The following is a 19,738-nucleotide window of genomic DNA, read 5'->3' as shown; positions in this document are numbered from 1 at the left end:
TGATAAGAAGTGGCATTTCAGTAGAAGGTGGCATTCATGCAATGATGAAATCTATGACATGGTTATCCCTCTTCTCACTGTGATTAGAATCCACAAAGAGCTTCTATTGTACTCTCGGAACTAGCCCTTGTAGTGCACTTGCAAACACTACTCTTCAGCGATCTCAAAGCTCTGCCAAGGGGAATTAAAATTTGAAGCAGGATTGTTCTAATCCACCTTGTATTAACTAAACTGCCATACTTCCATCGGGCCATTTCAGACTAGATTTGATATAATCTGCCTTTTCAGTGGAGTTCCATGCTAGGAAAAGAGGAGAGGGGCAGGTGTGAACACAAAATGTCCAATTGTACTTTGGCCCACGATTGTCATGTCCTGGAACTCCATACCATCTCAGACAGACACCAGCACTGATTCCTGATTTTCAAAGGTTCATGACCCACATTGGTTCTGGGCCCACCCTTTCCCACACATCACTTCTGCTTCTCTTTAATCCGGTCTCTCCTGCTCCCCACTGTCTTGGGATGCAACCTCTTTTTCGTGGCATGGTACAAGTACACAGGTTGAAGGTACAGTCTCACAGATACTGTTTAGTTTCCGGGGGTCAACATGCACTTGTATTCAGTTTGTGATTTATGAAGGTTGGCACCATAGTGAAAACAACACAAAGCCCAGGACTCAGAATTCCTCTCTCACCTAATAAGGAGACACACTTTTCTCCTCTATGTCCACTAGATGTTAATACATTTTCCTTCTTCTTTGAAGAGTTCTGTCGATCCTGATGATATCTACAATAGACATTAAAGCCCCCTCCAAAGCTTTGGGGACTCCCATTGTTTTCAATTCATTCATCAAATCGCCCCTGATTTTATATTTCCTCTTTTCAAAAGGGGGTACTCTGATACTTTCCCTTCTATCCTTCCCTTCTGATGCACCACCTAGAAAATTCTTACTCTCCAGGCGTTAAGTACTTGAAAGGGAAAGTTAAGTGTATAGCTAGGCACAGCACTGATTTAGAAGGTAAAAGGGGCAGAGTGAAATGTGTCTTCTTATAGATCAGTACTCACTCTGCCTTGTGGGGTGGCGGCAAGGGATAGGGAGAGGTGGGCATTCATGAGCTCAGAAGTAGAGCTGTGGAAAATGGAGAACAAAATTGAAGGTTATGGCTCTCTCCTGCATCTGACTATTATCCCCCTGTCACAAATCCTGACAGGCAGGATGTAAAGCAGCTATGTCAGGACAATAGGAAGTGGCAGGTATGAACATGGCTGGCCTTCCAGGCTTGCCGTTCCTCCTTGCTGCATTCCTAGCTCATCAAACAAGGGAGCAAGCCTCGAGCCAGAAAGGGGGGTCATGGAAGCTTTCCTGAGGGTAGAACCAAGGTCTGTGTTTGCCTAAATGGCTGTGGTGTCTTTTTGAGGCTGGAGGCCAGAGTGAGACTATGTATCTTATAGGATCTTTCCTGAAAGGAATGGTCACATGGTTAACTTACTAGTATGGGTTTAGGAGTAAGACACACCCAGCTCCAGAGGCAGCTTTGCCCCTTACTAGCTGTGTTGACTTTGGGCCTAGGGCTTAAGTTTTCTGAACTTCATATAAAAGCATGTGTGAGCTCATAATAAGTACTGGAGAAATGTCATTTTATATTACTAATTCAGCTGCCCATTGTTTGAGTGTTGACAGCTGAGCACATTTGTGAGTGAGAAGGGGATGAATATCAGGAGGTTTGGAGCTGGAAAAAAAATTCCAGCCTAAAAAGATTAGGACCAGTTGGGACAGTGGCCCTACTCACTGCTCGAAGCCTCCCTTTGTCAAAACATGGCACCCTTCACCCAGTTTCCAGCCCAGTCTCTGCAGAGAATGGAGCCTACTTTAATAATTCAAAACTTGCGATATAGGCTCTGATATGCGTAGTTAAGAGGACAATGGTGCCCAGTATTGCAGTAGATTCTAGCTTAGCCCCTCCAGGAATCAGGCCGAGGGGCTGTGGGTCTGGAGACAGCACCAAGGTAGTAAAGCATGCTAGCCTCTCCTCCATCACTCCTGTACCTCCCAATGCCCAGGTGGCAGACACCTACTTCATGACTCACTCTTCCCAACCAAGGCAGTGCAGTGCAGTTACCAGGCCAACAGCAGGGGGGTTGGGGGCATTATCAGCAATTATCTATCAGTCATTGGCACCTTGGGGTGTACTAATTATTAGGACATCTAAACCACACCTAATAAAACCTTAGCAGACAAGACAAAGTAGGCAATGGCTCAGAAGTGATTTCTAAGCAGAAATGCTGCTTAAATGCGAGGCCACCGAGGCTGTGGTGTGCAGAAATAAAGGGGAAATGGAATGAGTACAGGGTGGGGTGGGGGTTCTTCTGATTTCTGATGGTGTCTAAGATTGGTCTTGACCTTGCAACCTCAAAGCTGCAGGAATGCCACCTCGGTCCTGCATCCCTCCCAGCCTGGAGTTCAGGGCTGACAGGAACAACAGGGCTTGGGGACCCGGCTTCTTTTTCTCGAAATCCCCGTAAAGACCCTCTGTGGTTGGTGCTCTCTCTTGAAAGCTCACCATGTGCGCGGCCCAGACTTTTCAAACCCGACCCGGCCCCGGCCTGCGGTGCCGAGCACCGGGGTGGTTTTTAGGGTTTTCTTTCTTATTTCCTTTCTTCACAAGTCGATTTTCTCCAGAAAAGGGGCTTGCAAAAAAGAACCTACTTCATTTCCAGTTCCCATCACTGCGATTTCCACATGGATGTGACGTTGGGGCCAGCTTCCGAAATGCCCAGGTGACTCACGCGGGGACACCCCGGGGCGGGGCGCAGGAGTTTCTTGGGGCGGAGCGGAGCGGCCCGGCCGAGCCGGGCCGACTGGGCGGGGGACAGCGGCTCCAGTGTCCCTAGCGCCCTCTGGAGGCCAGTCTCGCGCCACGAGGGCTCCAGAGCCGACCGGCATCACGTGACTGGAAATCCCCGGGTCGGCGGTGGAAATCCCCGGGTTGTCGGCCGCAGATACAACTGAAAGGCAAAAAAAGGGAACTGCCCAGTCTGCAGCCTTCCAGCGGGAGGAGCGCAGTGGGCTCGGAGCCCGCGGGGGCGGAGCGGCGACACAGGCCGCCTGGAGACGTGCACACCCCCGGCCAGCGAGCGAGCCCGACCCGGGCGTCCATGGGGCGCTGCCTCGGCCCGACCCCCACCCCGACCCGGACTTGGATCGCGACCCCAGCCTGCGACGCGCGCCTGTCCTGACCGGGACTTGGGACTTGGCGAGAGTTGCGCGCGGCCCGCGGAGGTAAGTACCGCGTCGTCGGGTGCGGGGCGCACGGTGGGCTAGGGCTGCGGGTCTCCTCCGCTATGGTTTTGCATCATCAGTCCTGGAGGGAGGTTCGTTGGCTAGTGTTCCTATTCTGGGTTTTGAAGTGCTGAGAGTTGAGGTGGCCGTGCCAGATGTGAGGGTGACAGCCTTGGATTCCTCCAAGGAGCTAGCTGTACCTTTCCGATTATGCAGATCAGTTTAAGCTGCAACTACCTGGGGAAGAGTCGCCCCCTCAGAACCCTTGGTCGGGTGGTCGTCGGGGCTTTGCTCCTTTGCTCTTGTTTGGTTTTTGGTGGCGGGGGGGTGGGGGCGGGGGTCAAGCCTGCATGCTCACGGCCACGTAGACCTTGCAGAAGCGCCCAAGTTACACTTCCCAGGTTGTGCAGAACCCGCGCGGTGGGGATGGCTGTCGGAGTTCTGTCAGCTAAGCTTCCCGAGGACAGCTTCCCCAGGCTCAGGGATCTGCAGGGGGTGGGGTCGGGGCACGGCGATCACCTTTCCCAGGTGCCGGGGTAAGGGAAGTGTGCATGGCAAAGTGGGTCACTGGCTTGCCTTTTGGGGACCTCACTTTGGGAGCGATGTGCAGGTCCCTGCTGCAGCCCCTACCCCACACTCAGACACTCTTTGTCAGCCCTGGTCGTCCCACATCCTGCCACCTGGTCTCTCAGGAAAGCAGTGGTATTAAGTAAGGAAGGAGCTCAGCGCTTTTTGAGCCCGCTTTGTTTTCAATTCTCTGGACCTCTGATCTTTCCTTGGAAAGCCAGTCTTGTCAAGTGTCTGGGGGCAGCATTTTGGGAGGATCATTGCTAATTAAAGAGTCTTTGTAGTGCAACCCTCATGTCCCAGATTATTGAGCAACCAGTGAGTAGCCCCTTCTCATTGTCTGAGATGTTTCTTGGAGTTTTGTTTTCGGGTTTTTGTGTGTTTGTTTGTTTGTTTTGCAATTCTTTATACAGTTTTTGGAAGCATACTTCCCCAGGACTGCCTGAGGTATTTGTTGATAACTAATACATAAATTCCCACATTGCAGACAGAAATGTCTGCTCAGAGAGAAAAAATAACACAAGAGAAGAAAGACTTGGATGAGTAGGTGACAGAAATAGGGAAATTATCTTTAAGTGAGCAGTGAGAGAACAAAAGTTTAAAAAAAAGGTCAAGGGTAATACTGTGGGTTTTTTTGCTCATAAGGACATTACAATCCTATATAAAAAAATTATTCTTTAATTTCAAAAGTGGAAAAGTCCAAGAACTGAAAACTCAGGCAGTGGGTTTTGATTTGTTTGAAGGAAGCAATTTTTGCAGGCTGTGCAAAGCTGAGTCTATGAATGAGATCATGATGACTGTTAAATATTGGCATTTGCATGTCTTGCATAGGGTTTACAGCTCTCACCATTTTGGATCTTTGCTGAAATATAGGTAGACCCAGAAGAACAAAACAGAAGAGTTAGAAAGAGGCAACACTAGTTTGTTTAGTTTTCCTACTGCCTGTCTGTGTCCACTTGAAATCCGCAAGCACTGCATCCACAGCACTGCGTGGTGTTACAGGACTAGCTAGGGGCAGGCATAGGAAGACCTGACTTCTAGGCAGGTCCCTGCATGGCTATGGGACGTGGGATAGACCTGTACCTCCAGTGCTTTATCTGCGGAGCGAGTGGTGATGTGATTTCAATGCTTTAGCATCAAGCACAGAGATTGGCCTTCGCTAGTTAGTCTGGAATGCTTCGTGAGTGGATTCCTGGATGGGTGGATGGATGGATGGGTGGATGGATGGATGGGTGGATGGATGGATGGGTGGATGGATGGATGGATGGATGGATGAGTGGTGCTAGGAAGGATACTTAGGGTGCACCACAAAGGATAAGGGTATGTGGTGTTTTTGTCTCAATGTGGTGCCCATAGTCCTGCTTTGATTTTGCCCTTTCTCACCTGCAGGAAACATTTGACATGAGAAATATCACCATCTGACCCAGAGAGTGCTTTCTCCCGGGCCTTACCCAGTGGTCAGATTAAGAATTCCAAGGCAAATCCTCAATAGCACCTCAGGGTCCTCTAGTTCTCAAGCTTCCTTCTACAAGGTGACCACAAGAATTTAGATCACCTTATAAGTGGCTTAAGAGAACCTGTACTCACCTAATGCCATCCTTCTCTTCCCTCTCACATAGGTTTCACTTCTTTCTTACCTGAAGGGTTGCCCTGGCGGAAAGCAAGTGCAGGTGTGGGATTAACCATAGCTGTGAAACTTCTAGGGAATGCCTTTGTGTGCCAAAATCACCCTTGTCTTCTTATAAAATGGGACATGTGGCACCCTATTCAGAGCTGGTGAAGCAGAGCTGGTTGTCAACATTGCTCCACACTGGGACGATCCCATTGTGCACCAATTCCCACCCTTCCACACCATGGGCACGGGTCACAGCTGCTGGTCCTTGCCCCTGCTCCTCTTTCATTTGTCCTGACTGGCCTCCTGGCTCAAACTTCTCTCCTGTCTGCTTCCAGAATTTCATTTCCTCCACCTGTTGATTAGGCTTGAGGATTCCAGGGTGAAGGACAGGGTGGGTGGAAACGCAGCTGAGCATACAGTTGTGTTGGCAGTTGAGTTGAAATAAGTGAGGCCCAGTGTCTGTTCTTGCAAGGGTGCAACTTATTATTCTGTTAGTACCTGTCTGTTCTCATGTCGGCTCTCGAGATTGCAAAGCATCTTGGTGGAAATAGGCTGTTTTGTTCATTCTAAAACAATTTGGTTTTGATTCTTTGTAAATATTGCAATAAACACTTTATACTTTTCTTTGGGGCTAAAGAGGAAACACTAAACAGCAGACTAGGATGACATGGGATTTTCCATAAAATATTTGCTGTCTTTGCAGCCCAGGGAGGAAATGTTGAAAAGAGATGAATCAAGCCCTTGCCCAAGAGCAAGGATTGAATAGTGGGGGTCTTAGGGGCAGAGCGGGCCTTGTCAGGGCTCCCTGTGTCCTCCATTGGAGAATATTCAGTGCTCCTAAAATCAAGCACCCCACCACAGTGGCATCAGAATGCAGTGGGAGCTTAGCTGGGTTTTGTGGAGCAGTACCTGTGGCTGACAGATGGTCCTGACTTCCTGACAAATGTTACTGAACACACGGGTTATTCCCCTCCCCCTCAATTCCCACTCTCCGCCTTCTTTCTCTTGTTTAGACTAATCTTTAAAAGTGATGTAACTTAAAACAGTCCAGTGTGAGTTAATCTGTGGGGCCAGCTAGTATCCTGGGAGTAAAAGTGACTAAGATCTTTTGCCTACAGATTAGGGTAATGACAAGATCAAACACTGGGGTTTCCTGCAGGCAGGTATATGGGAGTAGTGTCAAAGGCAGCCTAACGGAATGGGCTTTTCCCCGTCCTCTTCAGGTCCTGTGGTGCATCATGGCTGAACACCTCCTTCCCCAGGCGTTGTACCTGAGCAACATGCGGAAAGCTGTGAAGATAAGGGAGAGAACTCCAGAAGACATCTTGAAACCCACCAATGGGATCATTCATCATTTTAAAACCATGCATCGATACACACTGGAAATGTTCAGAACTTGCCAATTTTGTCCACAGTTTCGGGAGATCATCCACAAAGCTCTGATCGACAGAAACATCCAGGCTTCCCTGGAAAGCCAGAAGAAGCTCAACTGGTGTCGCGAAGTCAGGAAGCTAGTGGCTCTGAAAACCAATGGTAAGTGTTCCCAGTTGATCTTCTGTTGTCTGGCAGGGAGACAGCTCCCCTGTGCTGGAACCCCATCCATGAAGTTTAACAGCAATAGTCATGGAAACCTAAGAAGAGCAACTCTCTGGGGGGCAGTGTGTATGATAGTAGCAAGCTTGCCTGGTGACGTTTTGTTTGAAAGAGGGTCTTACTGTGTATTTCATGCTGGCGTGGCACTTGCTATGTAGCTAGCCCAGGCTGGCTTCAAATTCAGAATCCTCCTGCTTCAGTCTCCTGAGTACTGGGATTACAGGTGTGAATCACCATGCCTGGCTTCGTAAATGTTTTTATTAAGGTTATTTTCTAAGGGTTTCTAAGTGTTAGAGTGACAAGGGCTTGGGGGATGCAGTTCCAAATGCCATACCCCAGTTTGGTGATTAATGTTTCTGATTCTAGTAACCATTTAATCATCTAGAAAATGCTCTTCCCTGGCCAATATGGAAATATTACAAAGGTTTTTAAGTTCAAAAGGAAAGCGTGGTATTTGTACAAACTAGTATTACTGTTGTTTCCCAGTGTCACTAGCAAAGGCTGTGGTGTCTTTCACTTCTTGAGTTGATGGCCCTTTATGGGTTAACCAGTGAAGCTGCTTTTGTCACCTCTTTCCTTACCTGGCTGTGTTGCCTAAGAAAAGGAGGTGGCTTCTGTCTCCATTGCTCCTGACATTAGTCAAGCACTGCGTACAAGTAGTTAATTAAGCTGTCACTAACAGGCTTACATATCTCTAGTAGCAAATCAGAGATTTTTAGGACTTTCTAGCATAGGTTTTAGACCTCTACTCATCCTTTTTAGGGACTCCCCAGCACTGAGTTTTTTCTTGTCTGTGCCTTTTGCACAAATGACCCTTTAACACAATAGCTATTTCCTAGTCTGAGCTTTACTGTTGTATTTTTTAACCATTTCCTTTGAGCAAGAATATGTACATCAACAAAAATCCAAGCATACTGTTTCATGCAGTGCAGAATTCTGCCTTTTGGAGGTAGATACTTATTGTGATAAGTGAACAGGCTAACTAGATCAATGACATGCTTATAGTCTCAGTTTGTGCAGCAATCTCTGGTCTTGTATCGGTGTCAAATTACCAATGATGATGATAAGAACATTGACTTAATATCTCAGTTGGTACATTAACTATTTTTTACTTGAGTAAGTCATAATGATCTGTGGATGCAGGGAGTTTTTGCATTGATTCTGGGGACTCTTGTATGTCACTTAAACATTTTACCTACATTTATGAAACTTAAACTCTTAGAAACATAGGTTGGAAGAAACTGGAGAGAGCTACTATCTACATTGTTTTTGGCATTGAATCAGGTGATACACAGAAGTAGATGATTATGTTAAGTTGTCGTCAGAGAGTTTATGTAGCAGACCATTTGTGGTTTTACCTGTGTCCCATGATGTTAGGACAGAGAGAGACAGAGAGAGAGAGAGAGAGAGAGAGAGACAGAGAGAGAGAGAAGTCAACTTTGTGAAAATTAGAAATGGGAAGAAAAGGGGAAATCTTATTATCATTAATAGAATTACCAGACATTGTATACTGTCTCCTTAAAAAACGAGATACCTTATTTTCTTAAGAAAAAAAGGAATATAAATGTCAAACACTTGTTTTGCAATCATATTCCATTTAAATCAACGAAGATTCATACTACAAATAAAACTACAAAAGCAAATGTATTTTGATAACATGACCTGGGTAAAATAGAGATTTTTAGGCTCAGAATCCTTATTTCCCTACTTTGGAGAAAATTTCTTAAAATTATGTAAAAGGAAGAAAATGCATTTAAGGGAGAGAGGAAAACAAATGGCTTTTTTTCTCTCTGGTTTATGTTAGCTCCTTGTGTTTCTCTCTCTCTCTGTCTTTCTGTCTTGTTTAATCCTTCCCCCTATAGGAGGGTTTCTTCAATGTCAGTAGTCTGTTTGGGGAGGGGTGATTCATACGTTTGCATTTGAGGATATGAGACTGTGGTGAATGAGGAAGGGAGTAGATGGCATAAAATTGAAACTTCATGTGAAAAATTCCAGCGTCTATTGGCTACAGAGATTTCACTTGTATAATGAGTAGCCTATTCCAGCTCACCCTGACCACACCCACTTGGAAAGTCCAGGGTGCAGTTCGCAGTTTAAATGTCTACACACCAGAACAAAACGTACAATAGCTGTTGCTCAATTGCTAGTCAAATATCTTCTCACTGGGGAATTCCAGATGTTACTTAGGGAATTTTATACTGGTGCATCTCAATAAAGAACTGAAAGTAAGCGCAACAAGAAGAAAAAAAGTCTTATCTTTGCTCTAGATTTTGCAAAGGGGAAATTTCAACAGAATGTAGTGGTTGCCACACTTCGGCAAGACACAAGGCTCGAGTGATCTTTTTGTTCATTCATTCTGCTGGCTTTTCAAAGTTTGTAAATTGAAGGAATGTTGGCTGTGGATATGTATTTGACATTTAAACATTTTTTATAGTTTGACTCTAATTAGAGTTTGATAAATTTTCCAATAGCTTTATTGCCTTACTAATGAATAATGTAAGAAAACAATTTAACTTTTTTTAAAAAATGAGAACTATTTTGCACTTGCCAAAGATAATGAGGAGCTAACTTAGTTTGTATTAAGGATTCCCCCACTGTTTATTGTTTAGGGGCTGGAATAGGATGCAATCTTGGGCTGGAGATGTAGCTCAGTGGCAGAGCCCTTACCTAGTGTGCCTGAGGCCTTGGGTTCCATCCCCAACATTGCCAAAGACAATGACAACAAAATAATACATCCTATTGAATTGTGAGTTTTTTAAGCTGGAAAAGTCACAAATTTGTAGAAGAAAATTAGACATGTTTTTCTCAAAATGCCAGCCCTGAACACTGATTCATTTAAAAATTTAACAACTAAGTGCTTTTAAACTTTGCAAAGGGACTTTAATGGCTCACAGGCAGGTTCACATAATGTATTTTGGAGAGAGGTGCAGGTCAGGGATGGCAAGCTACAGATAATTCAGTGCTGTCAATCCCACTTTACAAACCAGGGGAAGAAACTCTAGGTCCTCAAAGTTAAAGTAGAATGGTCAAAGTCATTTCCCACTGAGTCACAGCCAGACTGTCCCTGTCTAGTAGGCTTAGCTGTGCTTGCTTCCTGGTTTGTACATGTTACCTGGGTATTAGTACTTCCCTAGTGCTGAAGGGCAATAGTGCTGGAGCCTTAGCCAGCCAACCAGGGACTCTTAGAGATAGGACCAGGTGGGAGGGAGGAGGGGGCGTGGCTCAAGTAGTAGAGCACCTGAGTGGGAGATCCTGAGTTCAAATCCAAGTACTTCAAAAGAAATAAAGAAGGTGGGGCAGGGAGAGAAAGAGAGAGACAAAGAAAGAAAGAAAAGAAAAGAAATATAGTTCAGTGCCCTCATTCCACAAAGAGGAGAAGTTTTCATAAACCTTAATGAATCTCCCCCAGGTCACCTAAACCAGTTAGGAGCCGAGCTATGCTAGAACCAAGGCCTCTGACTCCTTGGCCTGTTGGTACCACTCGTTAGAAAGAAGAGTGAAAAAAATGATTTTTTTCCCTTTAGCTCTCATCACCTTGTGAAGCGTTAGTTGACCCTTGACTGAGAAATCAAACCGCATAGACTAGTTTATTCTGCAAAGCTTTGCTTGACTTTGCTCCTCATGGCTCCCTCCTGTCCTCAGGTGATGGAAATTGCCTCATGCACGCTGCTTGTCAGTACATGTGGGGTGTTCGGGACACAGACTTGGTCCTGAGGAAGGCGCTCTGCAGCACGCTCAAGGAGACGGACACACGCAACTTCAAATTCCGCTGGCAACTGGAGTCTCTGAAATCTCAGGAATTTGTGGAGACAGGGCTTTGCTATGACACTCGGGTATGTGTGGGTCCCCCCATACAGATCCATGGTGCCTGAGGGGCACTCTGGGCCATTCCATTTCCCCTTGAGGAGCATATGACTTACTAGTCACATGAATCAGGCTCAGCAAAGCATACTCAGTGGAAAACACCAGAAGACTTCTGTGGGATTAACCTGAGGCTTTCACCACTACTCAGAGCTGTGGGGCAGCCTTCTCCCAGGTGTGGGGCTCTTGGACCAAGGCCTTTCCTTTGGCATTTCTGTTTTTGCCAGTTTGATTGACCTTAGCCTGCTCTGCTGAGCCAGCCAATCAAATGAAGACTGTACCTCACCATTCTTGGTCACAAGTTTGGAATTTTTGTGTACATTTGGATGAGGGGTTTCACTGTTGGACCTCAGGAGGGATTTTTTTTTTTTTTGAAAGCAGGTGCTGTCCCTCTCCTCCTCCAGTTTTGAATTTGCGTTGTAGTGGAAAAAAGTAAAGGAAAAAAACCAAACGGGGGTGGGGGAGGGGGAGGATGATAATTTGAATGATGATTTCAAGAAAGGGGAAAACTCAGCTAAGTTATATAAATGAATAACTGCAGAGCAATATCGGAGTGACTTTAATGCAGAGTGCACTCAGTCTTCGTTTTTCCCTTGACTCCTCTTCCCCTAGAACTGGAATGATGAGTGGGACAACCTTATCAAAATGGCATCCACAGATGCCCCAGCAGCCCGGAGTGGACTTCAGTATAATTCACTGGAGGAAATTCACATATTTATCCTCAGCAACATCCTCAGAAGACCCATCATTGTCATTTCAGGTGAGATGCCTGGAGATCACCTATTTGTATATAGGTGATCTTCAGCTAATGCTTTGGCTGAGGACAAAAGCCACACTCCCAAAGGTGTAGGTAACCATAGCTGAGTAGAATTTGATGAAAGTGACCTGAAGCCTTATTTTTCTTTCTCTTTTCTTAAACAGACAAAATGCTAAGAAGTCTGGAATCAGGTTCCAATTTTGCCCCTTTGAAAGTAGGTGGCATATACTTGCCTCTCCACTGGCCAGCCCAGGAATGCTACAGATACCCCATTGTCCTCGGCTATGACAGCCAACACTTTGTACCGCTGGTGACTCTGAAGGACAGTGGGCCTGGTAAGAAAACAGTCTCAGTTCACATTGACCTGTTAGAGACTAACTCACTCATCAGGCAGGGTTCTCTCTTTTGCTCTTAATAAGTCTTAGACTTTAAAGTCTTATTAGAGATTTTTTTTTTAAATATATTATTTTGTCATTCATTTGTTAGTAAAGGTTGAGTATTCCTTTATGAAATGCTTGATCAAAAGTGTTTCACATTTTGGAGTTTTGAGGTGCATAGACTTTACCAGCTGAGCATCTGAAGTCCACAATGCTCTCAGAAGTTTCAGATTTGGGAGCACTTTGGATGTGGGATTTTCAGATTAGAGTCACATGATTCCATGATTCATCGTAATACCCCCACATCTTTTTTGTGTTGGGCCGGGGGGAACTTTCAACATTTAATCTTAAGCAGCATATTTATTATACATATTCCTACGGCTGTCACCATTAATGCATGACAAATGAAGGTGCCTGCATAGAGCAGGTACATGCCTGTCAGGTTAGCTATTATCACTGCACATCACAGCTTGATGTGCAGCTCTGTGCTAAGGTACATTCTTTCATCCCACTTCACTTTCATAGCATCCTTGTGAGATGCTGGCAGAGGCAGATTTTATAGATGAGGTAGTTGAAACTCAGAGAGGTAAAATAACCTGCCTAAAAACACAGAGCTTGCTAGTGACAAAACCAGGATTTGAACTCAGGTCAGTCTGACTGAAGTGTGGGAAGTTAGCAGTTAAGATCCATAGGCTCTAGGCTGGTTAATATTCTGTGAGCTCCCTGGAAGCAAGGCATTTTATATTAGTTCAGTGCATTTTGTTTTCCCATTTGGTTTTAACTGTGACTAGAAGATTCTTTTCTACTTGTTAAATTATATGCTTTCCACATTTTCAAAATTTAATCCTATAATATGGCCTTACATGCAACCTCACTTAGGAGAATCATATTTTGCTTACATGCTATTTTTTTCCCTCAGAAATCCGAGCTGTTCCACTTGTTAACAGAGACCGAGGAAGATTTGAAGACTTAAAAATTCACTTTTTGACAGATCCTGAAAATGAGATGAAGGAAAAGCTCTTAAAAGAGTATTTGATGGTGATAGAAATCCCGGTGCAAGGCTGGGACCACGGCACGACACATCTGATCAATGCTGCAAAGTGAGCACTCTCTTCTCTGTCACTTGTAACTACCTTCAAAGCAGCCTCTACCCCAAAACACAGTATTAATTTACAGTTAGGTTCCTCAACATGAAACAAATTCAGAGTCCCATGCATGCATTAGAGAGAATCATTTAAGGGATAGCAACTTTGGTGTCAAATGGAAATAAGTAGTGTATCCATATTGATTCTCCTGGATAGCTGGATGCCGAGAGCCAGAATTATGGGTCTTAAAGTTTCCCCCAAGCATAGTTGTTTTTTTCTTTTAATTGCTCTGATATGTATTTTAAGAAAAAAACTAGCAAGTAAAAACTGTTGGAAATAAAAAGCCTTTTGTCTCTTGGCTTTTTGCTAAGGACAGACACACGCTAGGTTGTAAGATGGGTTTATGTGACAACCACGCAGGAAAGTGGGAGGGAGTCCCAGAGCTCCCTGCGTCTCTAAACACTCACTGGCTTTGTGTTGAAGAGATGCCTGCCTCTGAGAGCTTGGAATCCACCAGATGATAGTGAGGGAGGAAGAGAATCGGGTTGCCAGAGTGCAGTTCAGTCAGAAGTAAATAAACAGGGTCTATGAGTCTTTGGTACCAGTGGCAGTGAACTTCAGTAGATCCCACATACAGAGTGAAGTTAATACAGAAGAATACAGAACACAAAGTTCCAAAGTAGTTAGTGCTTTAGACGGCCCCACCTGAAGATCCCGAGTAATGTTTTACTAGAAATTTGATTTCTGAGAAGTTAGAAAGTAAAAGTGAGTTTTTAAAGAAGCCATAGATTAATGAGACATAGAGACAGTTCTTTATGGAGAGTCAAACCCACAGCCTCTCACAGGCTAGGCGAACTCTCTATCTAGAATCACTGTGTGGATCAAGTTTAATTAAATAAAACTGTGGCCTTAGAAATAATGATGGCTTCCTAGCAGACAAACTGACTTCATATTTGACTGGAGAACACACTGCAAAATGCATTGGATCATTTATATCATGATTTCATAAGTGTTTAAAGACTTGTTGCCCCAATCCACATTCTCAACGTTCTGAAAGTCTGGTGTGCTATTTTATATAGTCTTACAGTTTCCTGTTTGGTCTTTAGGTTGGATGAAGCTAACTTACCCAAAGAAATAAATCTGGTAGATGATTACTTTGAACTTGTCCAGCATGAGTACAAGAAGTGGCAGGAGAACAATGAGCAGGGGAGGAGAGGGGCACATGTGCAAAACCCTTTGGAACCTTCCACGCCCCAGCTTTCTCTCATGGATGTAAAATGTGAAACACCCAACTGTCCTTTCTTCATGTCCGTGAACACCCAGCCTTTCTGCCACGAATGCTCAGAGAGGCGGCAGAAGAACAAAAGCAGACTTCCAAAGCTGAACTCCAAGCTGGGCCCCGAGGGGCTCCCTGGCATGGCACTTGGGGCCTCTCGGGGAGAGGCCTATGAGCCCTCCGTCTGGAGCCCCGAGGAGCCAGCTGGGGGGCCTCATTCAGCCCCGCCAACAGCCCCCAGCCTTTTCCTGTTCAGTGAGACCACTGCTATGAAGTGCAGGAGCCCTGGCTGCCCTTTTACCCTGAACATGCAGCACAACGGATTTTGTGAACGCTGCCACAATGCCCGGCAGCTCAATGCCAACCATACCACAGACACCACGAGGCATTTAGATCCTGGGAAGTGCCAAGCCTGCCTCCAGGATGTCACCAGGACATTTAATGGGATCTGTAGTACTTGCTTCAAAAGGACTACAGCAGAGACCTCTTCCAGCATCCCTCCTTCCTGTCACCAGCGCTCCAAGTCTGACCCCTCTCAACTCATCCAGAGTCTCGCCCCGCACTCTTGCCACCGAGCTGGAAACGACACCCCCTCTAGCTGCCTCTCCCAGGCAGCACGGACTCCAGGGGACCGGCCAGTGACAAGCAAGTGCAGGAAAGCTGGCTGCATGTATTTTGGGACTCCAGAAAACAAGGGCTTTTGCACGCTGTGTTTCATCGAATACAGAGAAAACAAACGTGAGTAGACTTCCTAATGCAGTAGCTAATGTCGGGAAGGGATTTTGTTCTCCAACTTCAAGAAAAGGAGCCTCTCTGAGCCCTCGGGTAGAGTGTTCAGATCCCACTGTGCCTTTCCACCAGCTTGTACTTGGGCACAGTCACAGTGACTGTGCCAGCCACACATGGAAGCAGCAAGCACTGTGATGGCACTGTCTCCTAAGAGTGCCCTGTCATAGAGGTCAGGGGATTGTTTTCTTAAGGCCACTCAGTGTCTGGCATTTATAGCATGGAATTTAAGTTAGACACATGCAACTCTGGTATAATAGAGGCACCCAAGGCCTGAAGAGTCATAGCAATAGAGAGGCAAGTCTCTGCAGACACTAGGAAACCATTTGTTTTTTTGGTATTCTCTGATTTGAAAAAAAGATGAGCGGTTAATGTCTGCCGTTTGTCTGCTACTATGACTGACCAATGCTTTGTGTTTCAAAGCAAGAGATCTATAAAGTCAAATATGTTTTAGTAATAATATTATTATTTTGCTGAATTTATTCTGGTCCCAAGTATATAGCCAAGGCTGTCCTAATCTATACTGGGAACCTGTTTCCTTCTTTAAAATCAGTGTCTCTGTGATCAGTGATGCAGACATGGTACTGAATATAATCCACTCTTTCATAGATTTTGCCGCTGTTTCTGGGAAAGCCAGTTCTGCTGCCTCCAGGTTCCAGAACACTGTTCCATGCCTGGGGAGGGAATGTGGCACGCTGGGAAGCACCATGTTTGAGGGATATTGTCAGAAGTGCTTCATTGAAGCTCAGAACCAGAGATTTCATGAAGCAAAAAGGACTGAAGAGCAACTGGTAAGGCACTCTGAGGAACTTCCCCTCTGCAGGCCAGGTCTGTCTCCTTGTGACAAAGGATTTCTTAGGAAAGTCTGCTGTAAGAACCTGGGGAAAAAAACACCCAGGTTGCTCTGGATCCTCAGGTTGGAAATACCGCTGTCACTTTGCGTGGCCTAAGTATACTTATAAAGAACTCTATTTGAAAAGCTAATAAAATAAGCCATAGAATAAGGAACTCTATTTGAAAAGCCAATACAATAAGCCATAGAACAAAACCTCTTCAAGCATCCAAAAAGCCCAGTGGTGGTCAGAGATGTTTGATTTGTAGCAAAAGCACAGACATCTTCAAAGCAGTCTTCTTAAATAATCCTTTGTCATGAGCAGAAAGAAGACAGAACATTCCAGGTGCATATCAGAAAAGCAAATGTTAATAGATGTGTTGCCTGCAGAAGGATAAGAGACTAATGGTTAATCCCAAGGGAAGAGCACTGGGCCCAGTTTGTAGGCTTCCATGTCAAGGTCAATGGTTCCCCTTGGCTTATACTGGGGTTGTGAGGGAGCACAGGTGGGTAGCTGGGAAGCTTCTTCTCTGCAGCACATGGGCTCTTGCTTCTCACCAGTCTTAGGAAAGCCCTTTGTAGAAACCACACTGTCAAGTGAGATCTCCTCGTGACACTTCCCTCTGTTCTTTGCCTCAGAGATCCAGCCAACGCAGAGACATGCCTCGAACCACACAGGGCACCTCAAGGCCCAAGTGTGCCCGGGCCTCCTGTAAGAACATCCTGGCCTGTCGCAGTGAAGAACTCTGCATGGAGTGCCAGCATCTCAGCCAGCGTGTGAGCCCCACAGCCCACCGGGGTGAGCCCGCCCCAGAAGAGCCCCCCAAACAGCCCTGCCGGGCCCCTGCCTGCGACCACTTCGGCAATGCCAAGTGTAACGGCTACTGCAATGAGTGCTTTCAGTTCAAGCAGATGTACGGCTAAGCAGAAACAGGAGGACTGGCCCAGCAAGAGGGGCCTCAGGCCACCAGCCAGCATGGTGCTATACTCCAAACCCCTGGATACCACTGCAGGAACAAGCCCTTGACAGTGGCCTTGAGGCTGTCTTTGACCAAGGAAGGAAAGATAAGCTCTCATCAAGCCCGTAATGCTCAGGTTTGATAACCAGGGATCTCCCCACGTGGCCTCAGAGCAAAGCTTATGACGGGTAGGTCATGATGTCAGATTCAGCCCAAGACTGCTGCAAGCAGAGGACTGGGAACTCTTTGGACATGGAATGTGTGCTGGAACTAGTGACAGCCCCTGCGCCTCACCTGCCGAGACTGCTTCATCATGCAAGAAACAGGGAAAGACAGGCAGACTAGCAGGTTGGGAGACCCTGAGCCACCCCACCACCCTCTGTCAGCATTTCTGAAAGATGTGAAGTGGAATCCTCCCACACCAGGCCCTCTGTAAGAAGCTCGAGGAACCTCAGGGGGAATGGACACATCAAGAACGTCATGCTTAGTGGTTTTCCCCACCTGCCTAGTTCACTTCCAAGGTTCTGCCGAAACACAGAACCAGGCATGGACTGTGATTCTGAGGCTGCTGACATTGAACTTATTCACATGGAAGAGAAAATGAGCTGCTCTTTACAATGTACACCTTTTAAAAATCTGAACATTCTAGTGAGAATAAATATGACCCTGGGCTATCCTTATCTTCACTTCTAAAAAGGTTAGCTTGAACCAAGGTGTGTGCAAAAGTGTGTGCATATATAATATACCCTTATATAAGAGGGAACTTCTTAATTTCGAAATGCTGCCCTACAGATAGAAGTAGGAAGACTGGTTAATAATATCCTATTTTCTGGTTGTTGTACACCCTTTGTGTACACAACTCATTACATGAACTCAACAAGCTCCCATCTTAAAGGGAGCCCTCGAGTCACTTTATTTATTGCAAACTTCAAAGTTATTTAAATAAAGATGTGTCTTCTGCTCTGAGGAAAATGCTGCAGTGTCTTCTTGGGGTACCATATTTTGCTTTAGGTCATTTTCTGGAACGTGGCAAGCTCCTGACCTCAGTGAGGGAGGTGTCCTCTTGCAGTGCGCTGTGCTCGTTGCCTCCCTAGGAAAGAAGGAATTGCTTTAACAGAAATTCCAGTAGACTCTCATACCCTTCTTATGAAAGCCCAGCCATACAATAAGAAACTTCTGTGTTCTGTAGATGCTTCTGGAGAGAAGATAGGGAAGGGCTATGGGCCAGAATGGAGAGAAAACAGATGACTTTTTGTGATGGTTTGCTTGCTGTATTAATGCTGTGTCCTGAGTCCTAGGTGGGGAAAGTGTCCAGTGACACTTCAGCCTTGGGATAGCAAAATACAGTAACTATGAGGATGAGGAAATTTCTTTCTGTCGTTGCCCTGCAGTTTCTCTATGTGCTTTGTGTTAATGTCATGTTTGTCCTTAGAAAAATGAATGGAAGTGCATTTTCCCCAGAAGTAAAGGCTGACATTTTGGGGATCTGAACCTAAGTCCTGAAAATATTTGTGATCTATAACTCTACATAGCCTTTCTTCATATTATCTGACATGTCATTTACTATGTCATAAATCTTTCTCATTTCTTTCCAAAATTGACAAACTTCAGTGTCTTCATCTAGTTCTTTCAAAGTTGATAACTTACTACTTTGTATCTATCAATAGTTTCATTCTTAATGTGAAAAATGAAGTTATTTATACTTATTATAGAAAATATTTAAAATTTGCACATTTAGTTCATGATAGAATGCTATCTACCATTATTGGATTTCTTCAAGTTCCCCTAAAGAAATGTAACTTTACACAAAAACCAATATTAAAAAATAAATTATTTAAGAACAAATTTTCATGTCTCTATTGATGAATACTAGAAGAAAGTAGGCTTGACTATGAAGACTATACTTTCCACACACCCCATTGATGTGTACCTGAGCCAATGATATACCTCTCACCCATGGAGACAAGGTAGCGTTTAAAAGATAATCACTGCATGAGGCTAGGGCCATATATTCAAGTATAAGCTTTGGGTAGAAGAGTGAGGCCTGTGGGAGTGGGAAAGGCCCACCCATACCTGCTTAGATGAGATGTAAAGTCCCTATCTTGGAGGGTCCTGAAGTGGAGAAAGAGTAAATAAGGGAGAGAGAGGAGGCACAAAAAGAAATTGTCAGGGAAGAAGACTGCTGTTAGATTTCCTGAGTCAGACAGGGAAGACCAGCCTGGGGAATTACAAGCTCACTGAGAGGGGAAAACAACATTTTTCCTCTGCTATGCTGTCACACCACAACAGTCAACACAGATTGCTGTGATCCCACGATGTATGAGAATTTGTCCCCACCAGCAAGCAAGCACACAACTCATTCTGCAGCTGGCACCAGCTAGGTGTCCTCCAATTCAGTTCAGTTCTGACTGTCCACCTAGGGATGGCATCAGATCCCACAGGTTGACTCAGTCCCCAGCACTGACTTCACCAAGCACACTTTAGGTGCCTATCACAAGCTCCAGGAGGTTTTTGACCTATTCTGATGACCAGTTATAAATAATGGTTCCCATATATCCCCTCCTCAGAGTTGATACATTTGCTTGAGTGGCTCATAGATGTCAGGGAAATGCGTTTGCTGGATATTCCAAAGGATATAGATGAAGAGATGCAGACAGATAGCCATGGAGAAGGGCACAGAGTTTCCATGCCCCCTCTGGGCACACCATCCTCCAGGTACTGCTATGTGGCTAGCTCTCTGGAAGCTTTTGG

General features: G+C 45.3%; 1 protein-coding gene across 3 annotated transcripts; it reads left to right on the top strand.

Moving 5' to 3' along the window:
• Positions 1-2,967: 2,967 nt before the first annotated feature.
• Positions 2,968-18,837, top strand: Tnfaip3 (TNF alpha induced protein 3). 3 transcript variants are annotated; one of them, XM_020180396.2, is made up of 9 exons: positions 2,970-3,279; positions 6,685-6,994; positions 10,697-10,887; positions 11,528-11,675; positions 11,837-12,007; positions 12,969-13,149; positions 14,241-15,148; positions 15,806-15,987; positions 16,668-18,836. In XM_020180396.2, the coding sequence occupies exons 2-9, from the start codon at positions 6,700-6,702 to the stop codon at positions 16,950-16,952; spliced, it is 2,361 nt and encodes a 786-aa protein (XP_020035985.2). In that variant the 5' UTR covers positions 2,970-3,279; positions 6,685-6,699; the 3' UTR covers positions 16,953-18,836. The 3 variants fall into 3 exon arrangements, with proteins under 3 accessions (XP_073929769.1, XP_020035985.2, XP_020035984.2); XM_074073668.1 differs by lacking the exon at positions 15,806-15,987 and having other exon boundaries at positions 2,968-3,279; positions 16,668-16,889; XM_020180395.2 differs by lacking the exon at positions 2,970-3,279 and having other exon boundaries at positions 3,666-6,994; positions 16,668-18,837.
• Positions 18,838-19,738: the final 901 nt, after the last annotated feature.

Source organism: Castor canadensis, chromosome 1, assembly GCF_047511655.1.
Source record: "Castor canadensis chromosome 1, mCasCan1.hap1v2, whole genome shotgun sequence".
Classification (NCBI taxonomy): Eukaryota; Metazoa; Chordata; class Mammalia; order Rodentia; family Castoridae; genus Castor; species Castor canadensis.
Note: the sequence above shows the minus strand (reverse complement) of the source record. Positions and strands in the feature narration are given on the sequence as shown.

Excerpts from the sequence above, each read along its gene's own strand:
- Tnfaip3 (XM_020180395.2), top strand. The coding sequence starts at position 6,589 with ATGACAAGATCAAACACTGGGGTTTCCTGCAGGCAGGTATATGGGAGT. Across the intron at positions 12,008-12,968 it reads TCTGAAGGACAGTGGGCCTG|AAATCCGAGCTGTTCCACTT; the intron begins GTAAGAAAACAG and ends TTTTTCCCTCAG. Across the intron at positions 15,149-15,805 it reads CGAATACAGAGAAAACAAAC|ATTTTGCCGCTGTTTCTGGG; the intron begins GTGAGTAGACTT and ends ACTCTTTCATAG.